This window comes from Trachinotus anak, unplaced genomic scaffold, assembly GCF_046630095.1.
Source record: "Trachinotus anak isolate AG129_WGS33_773 ecotype Australia unplaced genomic scaffold, CSIRO_AGI_Tana_v1 ptg000019l, whole genome shotgun sequence".
Lineage (NCBI taxonomy): Eukaryota > Metazoa > Chordata > Actinopteri > Carangiformes > Carangidae > Trachinotus > Trachinotus anak.
In genome coordinates this window covers 1,663,306-1,681,542 of record NW_027273870.1, presented here as the reverse complement: position 1 = coordinate 1,681,542, position 18,237 = coordinate 1,663,306, and the positions used below count along the sequence as shown (strand labels likewise).

The 18,237-nt window shown below is 39.9% G+C and overlaps 1 protein-coding gene across 2 annotated transcripts; it reads right to left on the bottom strand.

Annotated features, from left to right (window-relative positions):
* Window positions 1–338: 338 nt before the first annotated feature.
* On the bottom strand, window positions 339–18,215 carry acox1 (acyl-CoA oxidase 1, palmitoyl). 2 transcript variants are annotated; one of them, XM_071504638.1, is made up of 14 exons: window positions 17,990–18,215; window positions 15,533–15,692; window positions 14,051–14,211; window positions 10,187–10,294; window positions 9,903–10,022; window positions 9,677–9,792; window positions 9,125–9,294; window positions 7,787–7,949; window positions 6,595–6,785; window positions 5,386–5,565; window positions 4,511–4,616; window positions 3,956–4,099; window positions 3,006–3,212; window positions 339–2,423 (listed from the first exon to the last, which is right to left on the bottom strand). In XM_071504638.1, exons 1-14 carry the CDS (start codon window positions 18,096–18,098, stop codon window positions 2,373–2,375), a joined length of 1,986 nt encoding a protein of 661 aa, XP_071360739.1. In that variant the 5' UTR covers window positions 18,099–18,215; the 3' UTR covers window positions 339–2,372. The 2 variants fall into 2 exon arrangements, with proteins under 2 accessions (XP_071360739.1, XP_071360740.1); XM_071504639.1 differs by lacking the exon at window positions 14,051–14,211 and adding an exon at window positions 12,043–12,203.
* Window positions 18,216–18,237: the final 22 nt, after the last annotated feature.

Below are 18,237 nucleotides of genomic sequence, written 5' to 3'. Positions count from 1 at the left end.
AAGTGTAAATTTTGTTTTCGGTGCACATTCATGGTTCGGTTCATGCAGTCGATACATTAGTGCAGAAAAAGAGTCAATCATCAGTCAGTTTACACAATGACCATACTAACCAACACAACCAAAATTATCTTATAATATTACTATATTAAAGGCTGGGTTGTCTCATAATGTATGGAAGCAAAGAAGGGACATAGTAGTTTTCATTTTACAGGCAACTTAATATATATTGTGAAATTTAACCACTTATGCAAATCAAATGTTCTAAAGAAATTTCCATCTTGAATTTTGATGACCAACTTTCACCAGTCAACTGATTAAGACAGAAAAACACAACAGGCTGATCATTCCATTTTTTATTAATATAAATTACAGGTCAAATTGTTTACCAACTGCTAAAATGACATTGTTTAAAATCATCTTTATTCAAGAAAACACGTTGACAAATTATCACACAAATATGCTCCATGAGCAACTTAGTCATTACATATGGATTATTGTTCCAACTGATTAAAAGTCTGCGTAAATACAGAAATAAAATTCTATGAACCCCTTGAGAACATTCTCAATTAGTTAGATTAAGGAAAGAGAACTTCGTCAGGCACATTTTTATCCCACAAATCATCTTTACAGTTCACAGTGAGGCTTTAAATTAAAGTTCCCCCTTTTAATTAGCGTCTTTACAGTCACAAAATCTCAGTTTATTTGTGTAATTCTGTTACTTTTACTCACCAGCCTCAGTATCTCTTTGATTGTTGACAGAAAAATAAACTACTGCAGGTTGACATAAACCAAGAACATAAATTCACCAATTCTGAAACTGTAATAACAAAAACGGGGAAGCCGTGATATTGGAAAAGTCGTCCAGTTTGCACATAATTCAGTCTTCAGTTTTAATTTGTATAATTCAGCCAGTAGGGTTTGACGATCACATCATATAAACAATAGATTTATTGAAAGTTTGTAGTTTGAAATGTGCTTCATTAAAAAGAATTTGTTGGCTGGGCTGTGGCCTTTCTTTATATCGACCCCACTCAGCAGGGAGGGGGGGATGCTAATTCACATATACAGTGAATATGCGGCTTCATTAAACACTCAATAACTTTCAGAAATGCATCCTACCTGTCCTCACAGGTGCTTCTCACACACTTCATCCTACATCATTATCTGCCAAAAGCTGTGTGTCACACAAACACATTCAAAATTCATGTGGACGCACAGACATTGAGGGATTTAGAAAGGATCACCCAAAAGTGCTGAATTTAATCCATTTTAGTATTTGAATGCCCCCAAAATCATTCCAGTGTCTCATATACACTGTCTCTTCATCAGCTTCTCAGACCTCCACTGAGCTCAGCTTCTGTTAATGGATTACAGTTTAGTTTATGACCTAAACACTAACATCTGTGACGAGGATCGGCCAAGTATGACACAGTTATTCAGTATACAGCAACACATGTGACAGGTGGTGGGACTGAGAATAAAGGTGGATTCTTTTACCTTTGTGATTGAAATACAGCAAATGAATATTTTAAACCTGGGAGACCATTGTAACTGACTGCAGTGTCAGTGCCAGTGTTCTGCAGTATTTTTAATCTTCACGTGATGTGTCTGTTGGATTTCTGCTCTTGCATTTGTGCAATTTCTTGTTGATGCCTACAGTCATGGACAAATTAAAGCCTCTTTAACAACAATTATGACAAGCAGCACAGTGTCTTTCTAAATCTAAATAGCATGTTGGTCCTCGTAGTCAGGGGAAACAACCAAAACTGATATTGCTTTTGGTTTGTTTGTGCTAAAATTACGTAACATTCATAATAACATTCTGGTCTTATTAGAAAAAAAAAAGGGATGGCAAATCCATCCTGACTGGCTCACGCAGAGGAGCCGTCAGGCAGCAGAGTGTGAAGACAAGATGAGGACACATGAAATTTCTCTACAGAAAACATGGCAATGTAAAACTGTAAATACTTGATTATTTTTCAGTATCCTTAAAGCTCATTTCTTGGCCTCAAAATATTGACTTCATGCAAGATCTCCAGGTATAACTTTCCTGATTTTGTTTCCATTCCCCTTTTTGTTCAGATTGTTTAATGTTGTTTGCCCTTTGTTATCCAGTGTGATTTACCCCACCATCACCCAGGAGGACGAGCCTGCTGTCTACACTGCTGCAAAACTTTTCAGTATACAATGGTCTTTAGAAAGGCAGATTCACCACAAAGAGAAAGTGGGTAGAGTAAGGAAGTCTAGGTTCTTTCAGACTGGTAAACACCAGCTGCTGATACAGTTGACATGATGGATTAGTCCTGTTATGGTTGTGCCTATACACGCAGAGTTGAAAGGTGTGAGCCAGGAATGAAGGTTCGAGGGTCAGCTCACAGTTTGGACCGCAAGGGCTTCAGGTACTTGTGGAAGGATTCATGTACCTGTGAAAGAAAAGACGGTATGGAGCATTCATGAAGCTTAAATAATGAGCAACACCAGGGAAAAAAAGACATGCATATATAATCACACACAGTCTTCTTGTCCATATCTGTGCATGATAGTATTTGCGACTACATTTTGTGGTCCAGTCTTCCTCTGATGCCAGATGATCGTGGTTGTTACAGTGCACAAATGTCATAGTTCAAGCTTAGACAGTCAATGAAAGCTATTTACATCAATTTATCTTTTGTTCATGTAATTGACAAACTTAACGTGACCCCATCTTAATACAGCACACCTCAGTCATATAACACTCATACATGAAAGTCCTACAAAAATGGAAATTAGCTAGTTTTCATGTCACTATATACAGCCATTAAAATACAACTTATATATTATATTGTCTATATCAAAATATTGATGGTGTCAATCAAAACTCCAACTAATAAAACTATCACTGTATAACACTCCTGTGTTGCCATGTCAAACACATAAATTAAGAGGCTAAGAAGATCTGAAAATATTAATTTACTCAGACTTAGAATAATTTGTCATTATTATTTTCTCTGATGACTCGGACTGACCTCTGTAGAGTTCAGGGGCGAGCGGCGAGCCCATTCAAACAAGTGCTCATAGACGTTTCCGTCATATCGTCCCAGGACCGAGTTCAGCTTCTTGTCGTGGACATCAAAGGCATCTACCAGCGCCACGGCGTTGGGCCTCAGCTGAGACAGCAGCTCCTTGATACGGACAGAAATCAGCAGCACCTGCGGCACATTCAGAAGTCCAGCCTGAAAAAGAAAAAGATGGGAGGTGTGGATGAAAACACGTTGCTGGAACTCACTCAGCCATCGAGTCAGTGAGGAAACAGACAGCACAGACAGTGGGTTGTCCGTGACATGAAAGTATTATTATCAGCCGTGACAGTGGGACAGGTTGTTTTCACCTTGTGAGTCTGTGTGTGTGTCGTCATGGTAAAATGTGGTTCTGGAGACACCTACTGTAGCAGGAACTACCACAGAGGTTGTTTTGAGCACTTTGGCAGGTTTGTGTGTGTGTGTGTGTGTACAGATTTAGTCATTGTGGTAGTGTCACAACTGTGTAAGATGCAGTCACAAAACTTAAGTTCAGGTTAAAACAAAGGCCAAGTTCAAAGATTGGTGTGGTTCAACCCATGACTGAGCACTCATGGGTCAGAATATCAGTGATTTCCAAATTGCTTGTGTGATCCAATTACAAGATGGTCTCTACTATTTTATTTTCAATTTAAATCTCATAAAATAAAATTTAATTTGTTTTATTTACACAGCACAAAAAGGCACCAACCACCCAGACACACAGATCCAACACACAAAGACCCCATTCTGTTAACTCCGAGACAAAGAGGCAATTGAGGCTGGTTTTTCACAGGGAAACTGACAGTGAAACAGCACAATAAGTATGCAAATGACTGGAGCAGATTTGCACAGTATGTCTGTAACGTGTATAAAGATAAGCTGCTGTGTGACCATATTGTTGTTATGATTTTTCTGACCTGTAAGAAGTCTCCAGAGTGTTGTGTGATGCCGTGCAGGGCGTAGAGTAGAGCCAGGGTTGACAGCACCGAGTGTATTGCTGTGTCACCGATCTCCCCCAGCTTGTCAGTAAACAGCTTCACTACAACATAGTGGCAGTGAGCCTGGAGACAAAAAACAAACAGGAGGATGTGTGGATGAATGGACACAAAGAGCAACAAACAGGAAAGAAAGGAAGAGAATAACAAGAAATAAGAAGATGACTAAGAGCAGGCTTTGAGCTTGACATCAAGCAGCAACTACAGAAAGCTTAAAACCACTATGAAATGATCACACAATGTCTTGAAGAGATATAAAAAAATTGAATGTGAGCTTTAAGATAATACAATGAATGGCCTCAGGACAGTATTAAAAGGTTGGCTGAGCTGCTTTAGCCATGCTTATTACTGTACACTGACTTCTGGACTGAGCTTAGGTATAATTCACTTTAAAATTCAAACGTGCATGTACACACATGCACGCACGCACGCACGCACGCACGCACGCACACACACACACACACAAACTGAACTTACATCTGAGGCTCTGACCAGGTCAATAGCACTGTTGTTCCAGGCGTCCTCCTGGCTCTTCCTGCGCTGCAGCTCCTGCTGGATGCTCTTAGCTGCCATCTCCACTAGGCTACAAACACACACACATCATCTGTATTCATTAAAAGGTGTCATTAGTATTAAAGAATAAAAACACCTCCCAATGTTTAACAAGATGCTGACACATATTCATCTTTGACTTTGAGGTATAGGTACAACAGAGGCCGTCTCTTCATATCAGAAAACAATTGTGCCACAAATTAAAATGCTTCAGGAAGTCTAATCAGAAACAGAAGAAACAGCTGCTAACACGCAGTCATCTTTTGCCTCTTGTTCCTCTCATGTCTCAGCTGGCAGGCCACAATTTGTCCCTCTCCAACAGACTGGTTTAGCCACTGTCTGCGCTCCCCACACAGCTGACACTGACTGCCAAATGAATTTAGATCTGACTAAGGCTGACAGTATCCATGGATATAGCCAGGGCAGCATATCATACCAGACAGAGAACAGGACAATGGCAGAAATACGGGCAACAGCAGACTTAGGCAGACACTGACGAGACTATCAGGGTCATTAATGTTGACAGCTGAAGCTTTGGCTGACAACAACACCTGAGACATTTGGGGGGGGCACAGCAGCAAACAAGTGTGTTAACTTTAACCTCCCTCTCTCTGTAGGTTAACACTTAAAATAACAGGCATTTAGCAGATGCCCATATCCAACATCCAAACACTGAATGCACACCAACAAAAATGTGGAAAATAAAGAATATCAAATGACAAAAAACATTTAATAACTGAAGCAAAATTGAAAATATTTCACTTCAGGTCACTTCCTCCTGTACTGCTTTTGTCTCTTACGTGGCGGCTCGTAGTTTGTAGACCTCCACCAGGCTGGCCAGGTCATTAATGTTGACCACGGTGGGCCTGGCAGCGACGGGCTGGGGCTGCACCCTCCGATGCTCTGCTTCGTTCAGGTACGACACAATGCCGCTCAGCTGCTGGCCGCTCTTAGCCTGCCGGTAGCTCTTCACCAGGTATCTACACAGACAAAAGTCGAGGACACACACAGGTGAGGGCTACACAATTAAACATGGGTGCATGAGCGAGCTGATGAACTCCTCATGTTTACAATCATTCTGTACCCAAATCTAATTTTATTTCTTGTGGTTATTACTTTTCCAATTCAATTCTTCCTGTATCGTCAACGTGAAGCTGATATATATCAGTTTTATAGTGTTGTTGTTTAAGGTTTGTAGAGAACGTATTAAGTTCTCTAACAGTCGGCACGTTTCGTAATATAAAAAAAAAAAAATAATCCCACTAAAACAACCACATATTCCCATGTCATTCTAGCCTTGTGTAACTCTTTTTCTTTTTTAGGAACACCTAATCCAAGTCTGGTTTCATGTTTCAACCTGCTCATTAATTCCCATTCACAACAACATTGTCCTTTGTGTATGTGCTTCATGTTCAGGTACAAGTTCCCTGTGTAACTCAACATTTCAAGAGCTGTTCACACATCTTTGCTAGAGAAATTACATCTTTTTAAGAAGAACAAAAATAGAAATTCAGAAACTGAGCTGCTGACCTTTATACTACTGGTGATGAAAACCATGACTGCTTTTGTTTAGGTTATAAAATGTGACCCGTGTTTGTTTTTGCTGTGGGAGGAGTGCGGGTGTGTCACCTGCATTTGTGGTATGGTAGAGCTGTTGCGTGGGCGCACGATTATATCTCTATGTGTCTCTGTTTTGCTCTCAGTCTATTTATGTGTATGACAAAAATAATGGGTGAAAAAGCAGAACTCCTCTGTGTGTTTGAGGGCCTGTACTAACTTAAGGAAGTAAGCAGAAGTTTCTAAAAGGTAAAGTGTTTCAACTTGAAGCAAAAGTAAAGTAATAATATACCTCCAACTGCATTAGCACTCGGACATCATAGTAGCAATAACAAAGTCATTTCTAATGTGTGCGTTTGTGTCAGCAATGGTTGGAGAGCTCGACAGGCTGTGAACTTCGGTCCGAGCAAGGTGTCACATTTGTGGTCATACATTTCTGTGTGATGACATACCTTGCAGTCTGCAGCATCATGACTGTGTTCTCACCCTCATAAGTGCAGGTAGGGGTGAACTCGACATAAATGTCAGGCAAGGCACTGCTGCGAGAGTAGCCATGGCCACCGCATGACATGCGGCACACCTCGATTCCAGAGTTGGTCGCCCACGTGGTGAAGGCCTTCAGCCCCGCGGACAGAGCATGGAGCTGTAGATTGAAGGGCAAAGAGAGTGAAAATAGCTTCCTGCAAGTCACATTATATTTAAAAAGATCATCAACCCAACAAACAAATATGTCCCCAGGGTTTTTAAATACAGAATGATGTAAACAACGGCACATACTAATTTACATTTATGTATGCACTAGAATTAGCCATGGATGGCTAATTTTCATTTTTGCTATAGGTATAAGTATTCCAGTAAACTTTTACATTGACTAGGAGCTACAACAGTAGGTGTAGCTGCTCTCTGCATGAACATAAAGGCAAAAATAAAACTGTAAAGCAGAGTTACAGGAAATGGAGACTTCCTAGCCCCTCTCTTTGTTCAGTCAGAAAAAAACATAGGTGTCATTTCTCAGATATTTGACTTCAACTGAATCTCCATGATTCATAGTTTCTGTTATAAATGTCATTACAGCTTTAATTATGTCATTGTAAGCTAAGCAACCGATTTACAGTAGTGTGTATATACAGTATCATGTTGTAAATATTGATTATTGAGGTTTTCAATAATAATAAGGCACTGGCCTTCTCTTGACCTGACTAAAATATGTGAAACAGTCAGTGACAGATTCAGTAACTGTGATAGACAGAGTAGTTCATCTAACCAAAACTACATTAAAAACATATTATGAATTCATTGCATTTGCAGTTTGCAGCTCTTAAGTGCCACCACAAACTGACTGCCATCATTTTAAGGAATAATAACAATAATAATAATAATAATAATAATAATAATAATAATAATAGTGCAACTGAAGTACTTGATTTGGCTGAACAAGCCAGCATTAATGTCAGTAAACAAACCTATCTGGAATTTTAATGATTAAATAGGTGTTAACTTGTACCATACAACCCCCGACAAAAACAGTTGGAAAGACTGAGACTAATCTATCACGTAGTCGATCAATATGCATCACCCTCAGTCAGACAGTCAGTCATCATTAAGCTTAGACCACATCCTGCATGTGTATATCTGAGTCAGTACCTCGGGCAGTTCACTGAAGTCCCCCTGGTTGATGTCTCCAGTGATGCGGTGGTAGGTCTCCCTCATATACTGGCCGACAAAAGTGAAGGCATAGGCGGTAGCCAGCAGAGGGAACAGCTTGTACTGCTGTGTCTGATAGTCCAGGATCTGGGGCTCAGGTTCTCTGTGGAGCAGAAAGACACAGGTTTGGTTTTTCCATTATTTCAGAAAAAGTTGCACTTCCCTTTAATTCATGAGGATGTGGTGAAAGATCAAAACATTGCAAAACCAGCACTATTTAGAAATTTGGCTAAATACAATCATTTATTCACAGTTTGTCATTTTATCATCTGAGACTTTTTCTGGCATAAATATTCTTTCATTGTGGCAACATCTGTTTTTTTCTGGTGCTGCCAACTTCACCTTGTGTGTTTGTCGGCTTGACTGCAACAGCGGTGCCAGCTCTATAATCACAAATGTCCCTGATTGTCTGATCATATTTCCACCATTGGTCAGCAAAATGCCACATGACTGAGTTGGGGTTTCCCTAATGGCTGTTGCTCTTTCAAAAAGATTTGGCACAAACAGGTTCTATTAGTTGGGGCGTTTACAGCCTGTAGTGTTGCCAAGTAGTGGATTTTAGATTTAGAGACTTTTTTCAAAGAAGACTAGGTATAAACCTAGCCTATGGGTGCCAACTGTAGGCTTAGGGCTACACCCCATGTCCCAGCCGCCCTGGTTTCCCAGCTGCACGGCTGCTGCAGGGAAGCAGATATAAAGAGATATTCTGTTGCTTCTAACTTTCCCTGTGAGCGATCATTTTACAAATAAATACAGCCAAAAACACAGCACAGTATTTGTCTTTAATTCACGTGTTTGGTAATTTTATCAAATTACATTGCAGTTTTAAAATCAAGATTTTAGCAGTGCAAAGCAGCAGCTTGAAAATGGCTTGGAAGTGACTGCTGGTTAAGATGAAGTCAGTGTTTTAGTCTCTATTTCAAACTTGTTCTGTTGTCTGACAACACAAACAGTAAAACATGTAAATGAGAACAGCTTTATTGAGAATTTGGCCGGATTAAAATACTGTATATGTGAGCACAGGGGGTAGGAGAGATGCAAAGAGATAAAGGGATAAACCTGGCTGACGTGGAGAATGCAAAGGCAGAATGCAAATACAACACAATGAAAACAGTTCATCTCCATCCTCAGTTTTACACCTGGACCACACTTGGTCCGACCATCGACTAGGTTCTGACCTAGTCTTCTTTTTACTTGCAACTTCCATTAGTTATGCAATGTTTGTGCCACTAGTTATGCAATGTAAGTATCACTATACATTCATTTGTAATGACTGACCCCGGCCGCAGTTCAGACTGGTGTCGAACTGCACTGTAGCGGATGGCGATGGTGCAGGACTTGGAGAGGGCCCGAGCTGACTCGCCTACAATCATGGAGCGGATGAAGACCATGGTGCCATAGGTCAGCTTTGCACTTGGTGGCTTCACATAGGTTCCATCTGGCTCCACCTGGTGGTGAGACAGAGTCATTCGGAGAGGAGATGCTTCAGAAGCAGAAAGCTCTAAATGCAATATGCTAAATAAAAAAATAATTTTTTAGACAAATAAATCAGTTTTTCTTGGCATAGGAAAAATCAAATCAACTGATGGTGCTTTTTCTGTTTCTTTGACAAAACAGCTTGTGAATACAATGCAACAGTCCTTCCCTATTGGTAAACAAAACACACATTCACATTAAGCAGACGGGCCGCAGTGGAAACACAACCATCAATAGCCCTTTGGTGTAATCATGGGTGTAATAACACTACCAGTTCTCCTTTCACAAGACCAAACCTTAAACCCAAACAACATTAGTAAAACCAATACTGCAACTAAAGTAATGTCACGTCACCTTGGCGTATTTCATCAGCATGTTCTCCCGTGGGATTCGTACGTTCTCTAGTTTCAGAAAGCCATTGTCGACTTCATTAAAGCCAAACTTGGGGCCGATATCTCCAACCACAATACCTAAGAGAAGCAGAGAGTGTCGAAAAGTAAGATCCAGACAGTGACGTGGAGACAGGAAGTTCATGAGGACCGACTTTACCACAAACACCACATCCACAGACAGTGGTTACCTGGGAGAGGTGCATGTGTGCTCATGTCGCGGATGGGTACGATGAAAGCGTGCAGACCGTGGCAGTTTCCCTGAGTATAAAGCTGGGCTAGGACTATGGCATGGTTTGAAGTCTTTCCAACTAGAAAGAGAGAGAGTGACGGGGTTACATCTTGAGGAAAATTTTACATCAAATAATCGACTTCATCATTTAAGTCCTCATTTATACTACGGGAATCGTGATACTATCCAAATTCCAGGCTGCAAAACCACTCTGTCTGGTCACATGACTGCGACTGTACTTACGTCCTCCAGGCCACCATTTGATGGAGCTGACTGTGGGACTGTTCAGGACAAACTCCTGTGTGGCTGGATCATATGTGGCGGTGGTCTCCAAACCTCTGAGGTGTGTGCCTACAGAAAGACAGCATATCAAAGCCCACAGAACACACACACACACACACACACACAGAACCGAACACACATGTACAGGGTACACAGTTGAAAAGCAAAAATGAATGATTACACAACAATGGCAGTGAGATATAAAGATATTATTCTGTTAAGCATGTTTACAAATGGCATCATTAATCACAGAACTAACCACTAATGTTGAAGTGACATAAACAGACTGAAAATGAAACAATCAGACAGAATATAATAATACTTATACATCCATCATACAAACAAAAAAATAACAAACTCAAAACATTGATAGGATAATGAATGAAAAACATGTTTAGCCCTTGAAGGTTTGAAATTTGGATAAATAGATATTTTAACACTTGAAATTTAAAATGAAGCAACTTCAAAAAAGGAGGAGGAGGAACAGAGGAGCAAAGCGGTGCTTTGTGTAGGTGTTTGACAGATCTAAAGAATATGTAAAGATCGTATTTCAAGATGATTCAGTCGTGACAGACAAAACAGGTCCACGGGGGAGGGAGGGGGGGTATGTGGTGGGTGTCCTAATCAGTTTTCAGTGTGAATGGCTGATCTGCAGCCAAAGACAGATCCCAACCCAATAGAGACAAGTGGAGACTGACGGGAAAGGGGGGCAGAGAGAGGGAAATGACAAGCAGGAAAGAGTCGGACCGGTCGGGAGTCGAACCAGCGACTGCCTGCCAAGAGCATCTTACGCTCAACATGGTACGCGCCCTAACCACTTGACTACCGGGCCGCCCCTGACCATTAATTTCTAATCACTTCATCTTTGAGTCCAAGTCAACATTTGTGCCAAATTTGAAGAAATTCCCTCAAAGTGTTCCTGATATATCATGTTCACAAGAACGGGATGGACGGACAGACAGAGAACCTGAAAACACAAAGCCTCCAGCCTCTGTCCCGGGCTGTCTAATCTAAGATGGTTAGTAAAAGCAATATTTCCATCAAAAAAACATACAGAGGGCAGCTAAGAGAAGAAGAAAGGCGATTTGTTTATGATGACTATCTGGTGCAGGCTGGTCATCAGAGGGCGAAACAGCTGCTGACAGACTCTATTCCATCAAATTAAAAGGAAAAAAAAAATCAGATTTTATACAAACTGGGTTTATTTTCACAGTTGTTTCGCCACAACTTCCTTTAATTTTTATAACTTTATACCCAGTGGGTCAATTCAACACAAGTAGTCAGACTGGTAGAAAATAATTCACCTTCTTCAGCTTATCAAATATTTGACCTACTTTAACAAAGTGGTGTTTACACCAATTCGTTCAGTGCGATTCTTGATTACAACAAATATTTTGGTTGCATTAACCACCGTGTAAACTTGTGGCAGCTTAGAAAATGAAGTTAATCTTTGGATGGATTCCTTTACAACCTGTCTGACCACATGTATGTTGCTATTTGACTGAATTCACTCATACCCACAATAAATGATGGGAAGGATGTTAAAAACATTTGCAATTTATACAAACAATAATCTTTGTCAGAGAAGTATAAATGGAAGTTTAGCAGAAATCCATGTTAGAAAAATAAACCAGTGCCAATTACCTCAACATTTGTTATAATTACAAAAGTCTTATAAATGCAGCATCAGTCTACATTAAAGTCTCCAAAGATAAAGCAAAGGCAACAGTTTGGCTTCAGTTCACCTCAGTCTAAAAAATAAAAATGCTGCCCTGTGCAAACCAGCCTGATAGTTTGGACTGCTCTGTTCATTTTACCGTGGCCCATCTCAGTCTGAGCGTAGGTGCCGATGATCTCTAGGTTCCAGGCGGGCATGAAGTAACGGTCCATTTGCTCTGGGGTGGCCTGGTTGAGCAGTGTGGGCAGGAACATCCCCAGATGAAGATCCAAGGGCTCTGGCCTGTCAGGGTGCACACAGCTGGGCCACGTAGGACAGGGAGGGAGATGCACAGAGAATTTTTGATGGAAGCCGGATTATGGAAAGTTTAAACCAATGTTAAGTGCAGAAGATTGAGGAAAATTAGATAAAAAAATTTTTTTTTAAACCACACCAGGGGTTATGAGGAAGAATTGATTCAAATAAAGAGGAAGTGAGGACAGAGATAGAGAATGTGCCAGAAAGGATGGAAGTGACAAAGACAAATTAAAACAGCTTGTAAGCATGTCATGCATATTGGAACAGTTGATCTGAACATAATTTAGCTCGAAACTCCACTTATCAAACTTTTTTAAATCCGTCTGTAGCAGCTGCATCACTGAAGTCCCCCTGCTACAGGTGTTTGAATAATATTAATCTATTAATCTTTGTCAGTTTAGGCTTTGCTGGTGGTTTTAGTCATTTCTCACCATCAGCTGATCAAATCAAAGGATAAAGGTTCTGTTTCAAACGTGCTCCTGATCTGGCTGCCTGACATTTCTTCACGACCCGGATGTCAATTAATAAATTACATGACGATTAATCAATGAGTTTAATTAAGAAAATTATTCTGTAACTCTTTTGATAACTAAATAATTTTTTAAGTCATTTTCCAAATAAAACTGCAGAACAATTGATGGTTCCAGGTTCTCAAATGTGAGACTTTGACACTGTTCTCGGTCGTACATTATAGAAAATTTAATATTTGTGGACTATCAGTCGCACAAACAAAACATATAATGACATCACCTTTACATCACCTTCACTGTTCACTTTCACAAAAGACTTATTGAAAAAATAAACACCAGACTAATTGACAAATTGACATGACATAAACGATACTCAGGGCTGTTTGTATTGGCTCAAACTTGCCAAACATAGGTGACCCACACGTTCTTTAAAGACAGGGCCATCAGTTCTAAACTTTCAGTGTAGCTTTGCACAGATGAAATACAAATTCATAATGACATCCACTTGGGTTTGTTACAGAAAGGCAACAAACAATAGCTGGCTCGGCCTACATTCTCTGACACCACAGATTTGTCGGCCTCTCCGATTACAAAGACACATTCAGAACTCAGCCTCATTACGGGATCCTAGGCCGCGTTTTTCTGCAGAACATAATGCAGCTTCACTTATCTTTGATTCAAGATTGTATGAAAAGAACAAAAACAAAATCTGTTCTGACTGGTTCCAGTTTCCAGTCTACACCACCCACTAACTCACACACCAGTATGACTTCATCATCATTTCAGGTCAGTCAAGACGTCAACAGCCAAAACAAAGACAGACGAGATAATTAAGACTAAAATTACTGATTAGAATGAATCGGAAACTGAGTCTGTCATTTTCAGATGAAAAGCAATTAAGAGACAAAAATCAAAATGCACACAAGTTTCGTCATCAGTGCATGATCATTATATACAGAGGGAATGAGATAGTTGTGAGTAGAAAAGCAGTAGAGCTAACTAATGTTGATGGGGATATATTTTGGGACAGAGGAGACAAAACTAACTAAGGGACAACCACTAGTGCAGCGATGTTAGTGATACACCTACAGCTATGTGCTTCACAAGGCAGGAATCACCATCTCTTGTTAGGACAAAATGTTATGAACACAATCGTCAGAATACAAACTATACACGTGCAGCTACTGTGAATTTTCTACATGATTTCGATCTGTCAAACACATACAACAAATCACCAGAACTATTCCTGGAACTGAAGTTTTCCAAACCTGCTGAAATGGGCCTTTTTTTCCCATCCCTATATATAATTTCAGACTATACAATCTGAGGGCCATAAACAACAATCAGGTTAATAAGTCAAGGGCTAAGTCCAGGACTGACCGTGACCCAGCTCAGTTTGGGCATATGTGCCCACGACCTGGAAGGAGTCTGCCAGAGGTAACCATTTCCTGGACTGCTGATGGTCACACTGGCTGTACAGGGTGGGGGTGAACATGACAAAGTGTAGCCCCATGGCCTCATGGTGGTTGCCTCTAACCATACTGGGTGAAGGGAAAGTATAGGATACACAACTGAAGATTAGACTTGTTGTCACTCAAATGTTGTGTAACTGATGTATTTGCTGACTCACTATTTTATGGATGCCCCGTAGGACAATGTGATTTGGTTGAGGTAGGGTCAGATAAAGTGGCAGCACAAGCAAAGTACAAGAGGTATTAATGTGATCCACATCTATTCTACATATACAAGCAGCTGCAATTAAAATGATGACTGTAAAAAATCCACTGTGTTTACAGCAAACAGACTGACAGATATAAGAAACAAAGCCCACTGAAAGTTTGACCAGAAACTCAAAAAGTCCTGTAACAAAAAACTGTTGGTTTTGTGTCATTGTCAAGTGAAAGTACTTTAGAAACACATGTAGTAAAAGTAATGTTGCACTGTACACACTCTACATATAAAATGCTTGAAAGGATTATGTATTAAATTGCATCATATTTTACAACTGGTGAAAGCTACATACCCTCTGACACAGTTTTAATCTTATGATGAACTTTGCTCCGACTGAATCTGTTTGTGTTTCGAGGCAAAAAACAGCTACATAGACTTTTGTTCAAGCTACAATTTATAACCACACATTTTCCCCAAAGACACTCTTATATGATTCATAAACCCTCCTATTGTTTCACAGTTTGATACAGTTACAGGACAGTTGGGTAACTTTTACAGTGTTAAAATTTGCCACCAAACTTGTGGAAAGTGGAAAAAGCTGTTACTGTCATGAAGCACAGTCAGGGTGTAGTGGCATTGCTGGCACTACTACGTGTAACTTGTGAATTACGCAGCTTTGATCCTGACAGTACCATGTCTGACATGGGCCATGTTTGCTTTTTACTGAAAACATGTGGTAATTAAGTATGAAAGTACAGAAAAATGCATTAATGAGTATATTATATGTTCGTCAACTTTAGCTTTTGGCTAAATACTTGTGGAGTAATTTCTCACTCTTCTGATATTTCAGTGTCTGAAGTCCTTTTGTGCCTCAGTCACTTAACCACTCCATTATTTACCAAATAAAATGAAGGACTATTAAAAACCATGCATTTCTTGCTAAGCATGTTATCCATATGTTAGTGATACAATATATGAATGTAAAATATATCTCCTTGTGAGTACATTTTCATTTTCAGACATTATGATTCACAGTTCTAGTATTCGAATGAATGGATACAGTTTTTTTTACCAAAATCTGTCTAGAGCTCAAAAATGTTAATACTTGAGAAGTTTGGGTTTTTTTTAGCACTTCAAAGGACTAACAGTGGATTTGACTGTGTGTCACGTGTCCAATCTTTTACCACATACCTCTTGTAGCAGTAGATCTCCTCTGGGTCTGCAATCCCGTACTCTCTGAGCTTCAGGATCATTTGGGCACTCTTTCGAACGGCCTGGTCATAGCGCTCACTGCGGGACAGGAAGTTTGGGTCTTCCTCTTTAAAGTCCGGGTCGCTGAGAACCAGTGACTCTACAGTGAATAGTGGGAATGAAATCAGATACGTATCTTTTAGTTGTTACAACAACAAGTGAAGTGAATGATATTTTATAAATATTAAACATTTTCAAAAGTCTGTTCAAATTTGTGAAGGTGTCTACATGTGAAACTGTGTGCGATTTGTGTGTGTTGTGAGACTGACAACAACCACATGCCTTTAGTCGTACAAGCTACGAGCACCTCAACTTTGAATAGTGAAAAATAAGTTAAAATAAAGATAACAAACAAAACTTTGAAAATATAATTTCAAAGTTCAAAACCATCTGGGTCTCCTTCTGCCCTTTTCTGTTTAAACTTGGTATTTGATCTTCTCCAGACACCTGTGAGCTCGATGAAACTAAGGTCTCCCAAGACTACTGGCACATATACAATACATCCATGTATAATCAAGGGAGCACTGCTTCAGTAGCTGTGTCACAAAGGTGGGGATGAATCCTGCAAATTCAACCTTCCTAGACCAAATACATATGTGCAGTCCCATTCACATGAATGGGAGAGTGTCTCCAAACTTTTGACTGGTGCTGTATTCCGACTAAGTCTGAACTATTAATTGCAATTTTATCTAAATTCCAATATGGCCAAGTGCAATATCCAAATTGCAGGAGCTGCAATTTTTTTTTTTAAATGTGTCATAAATACCATTATGAATGAAACATTGTGCTGCTAGAGAGACGCCCTGCCCCAAACCATATTCTCCAGATGCAAGGATACATGCTTGTTTGGTGCAGATTCCAGCAAAAATCACATCATCAATATTTTTATATTTTATCAGTGAAAATGAAATGCAATAATAATAATAATAATAATAATAATAATAATAACTTCCATTCCCACTAAAATATAACTCTTACTGCAATCACAATATCTGTCAAAATAATTGCAATATGATTTTTTTCTGCATATCATTCAGCCCTAATGCCGACAAGGCCTGTGTTGAGAAATGAACACAACCAATGTATCCTCAGCACCCTGCAGTCCATCAGTTATTTGTTCAGGTGAAGTTCATTTTTGAGCAAAAGTCTCTGGTTCAACTATCTATAATGTGATTATTTGCTGGTTCTCTTGGTCTGAGATATGTGAAATTGATGTTTCTGGGTTTTAAACTGTTGCTTGGACAGAGCAAGAAATCAGACATCAACTTGGACTCTGGGAAACTACGATGGACATATTTAATTTCTCATTGCCTGGTCTGATGAATCAGGATTTCTGCTGAGCCACACAGATGTTAGGGTCAGAATTTGGCATCAACACCATGGATCAAACCTGCCTTGTGTCAACAGTCCAGGGTGGTGGCGGTGGTGATGGTGTAAAGGTGTGGGGAATGTTTTCTTGACACACTTTGGGCGCCTTAGAAAAATCAATCATTGTTCAAATGCCACAGCCTAACTGAGTATTGCTGCTAACCATGTGCATATTTTTATGTCTACAATTTACCATATTCTAATGACTTCCCCCTCAAACTGGTTTCAGGAATATGACACTAATTTATTTCAATAAGTCAACACATCACCTTGGCAGAGCAAGAGATTGCCAGCATGAGTGTGCAGCTGACAAATTTGCAGAAATTATACTATGCAATCATGCCACCAAGGACCAGGAAGTCAAAGAAATGTGTTTGTAATAGGGTTAGGCTTTTAAATTAACAGGGCTAAAATAATAGGACCATGGACTTGACCTGATATTACCCGAGACAGCTGTCTGGTCTGGGGTCAGTTGCTTTTAAACACACTGAATAAAGCACACAGTATGTTTTTACTATGCTACCTGTAATCCTGTGTTTTTCCTGTAGCAGTCATTTTCCCTGAAATCTGAAATTTACTTGTTTACAGGTACTGAAACGCAACACTGACCACTGGTAAACATTACATCAATGGACAGGGAACAACTGTTAGATCAACTGATGTAAGGACGGTTGCTTAATGACACTAACGCCGAATTTGCTAGTGGAACACATCCAATCACCCCAACATCCCAAACTTTAGAAATATCCCCTTAAAGTGTACCTCAGGTGAGATACGTTTCCAAATAAGGTAAAATTGTGGTGTAATTCAGCACAGCTAGAAAGTTGCGTAGCGGCCGTAGAAGAAGAAGAGAAGCACAGATGCTAGCAACCCTGTAGCTAACACCCGACAAATGCAATGTTTAGTTAGCTATTTTTTCTCTTTTTTTTTTTTTAGCAAATAATCATCACTATGATCATATAAAGTTTGAAGTGTCGCAGTAAAAACAACAATAACTCCTCTCTGGCATGGAAGCTATTTCAAACTCACCTATTTCTCGTCTTCTTCTGGTCTTTTCCGGGCCCCCATCCAAAATGTTGGTCAGTTTCTCGACGTCAAAAGTGGCGTTTTGCCGCTCTTTCATAATATCAGGATTCATGGCTGTATATCTGGGGAAAAAAAAAACTGTTTTTGTCGTGGAAAACAAAGAATGAGGAAAGTGTTGTTTAACGTCCTTCTACCTCTGACAGGCTGAAGCGACTCTCCTGGCGCAGCCGCAGAGAGGTGCAGGGAGGCGG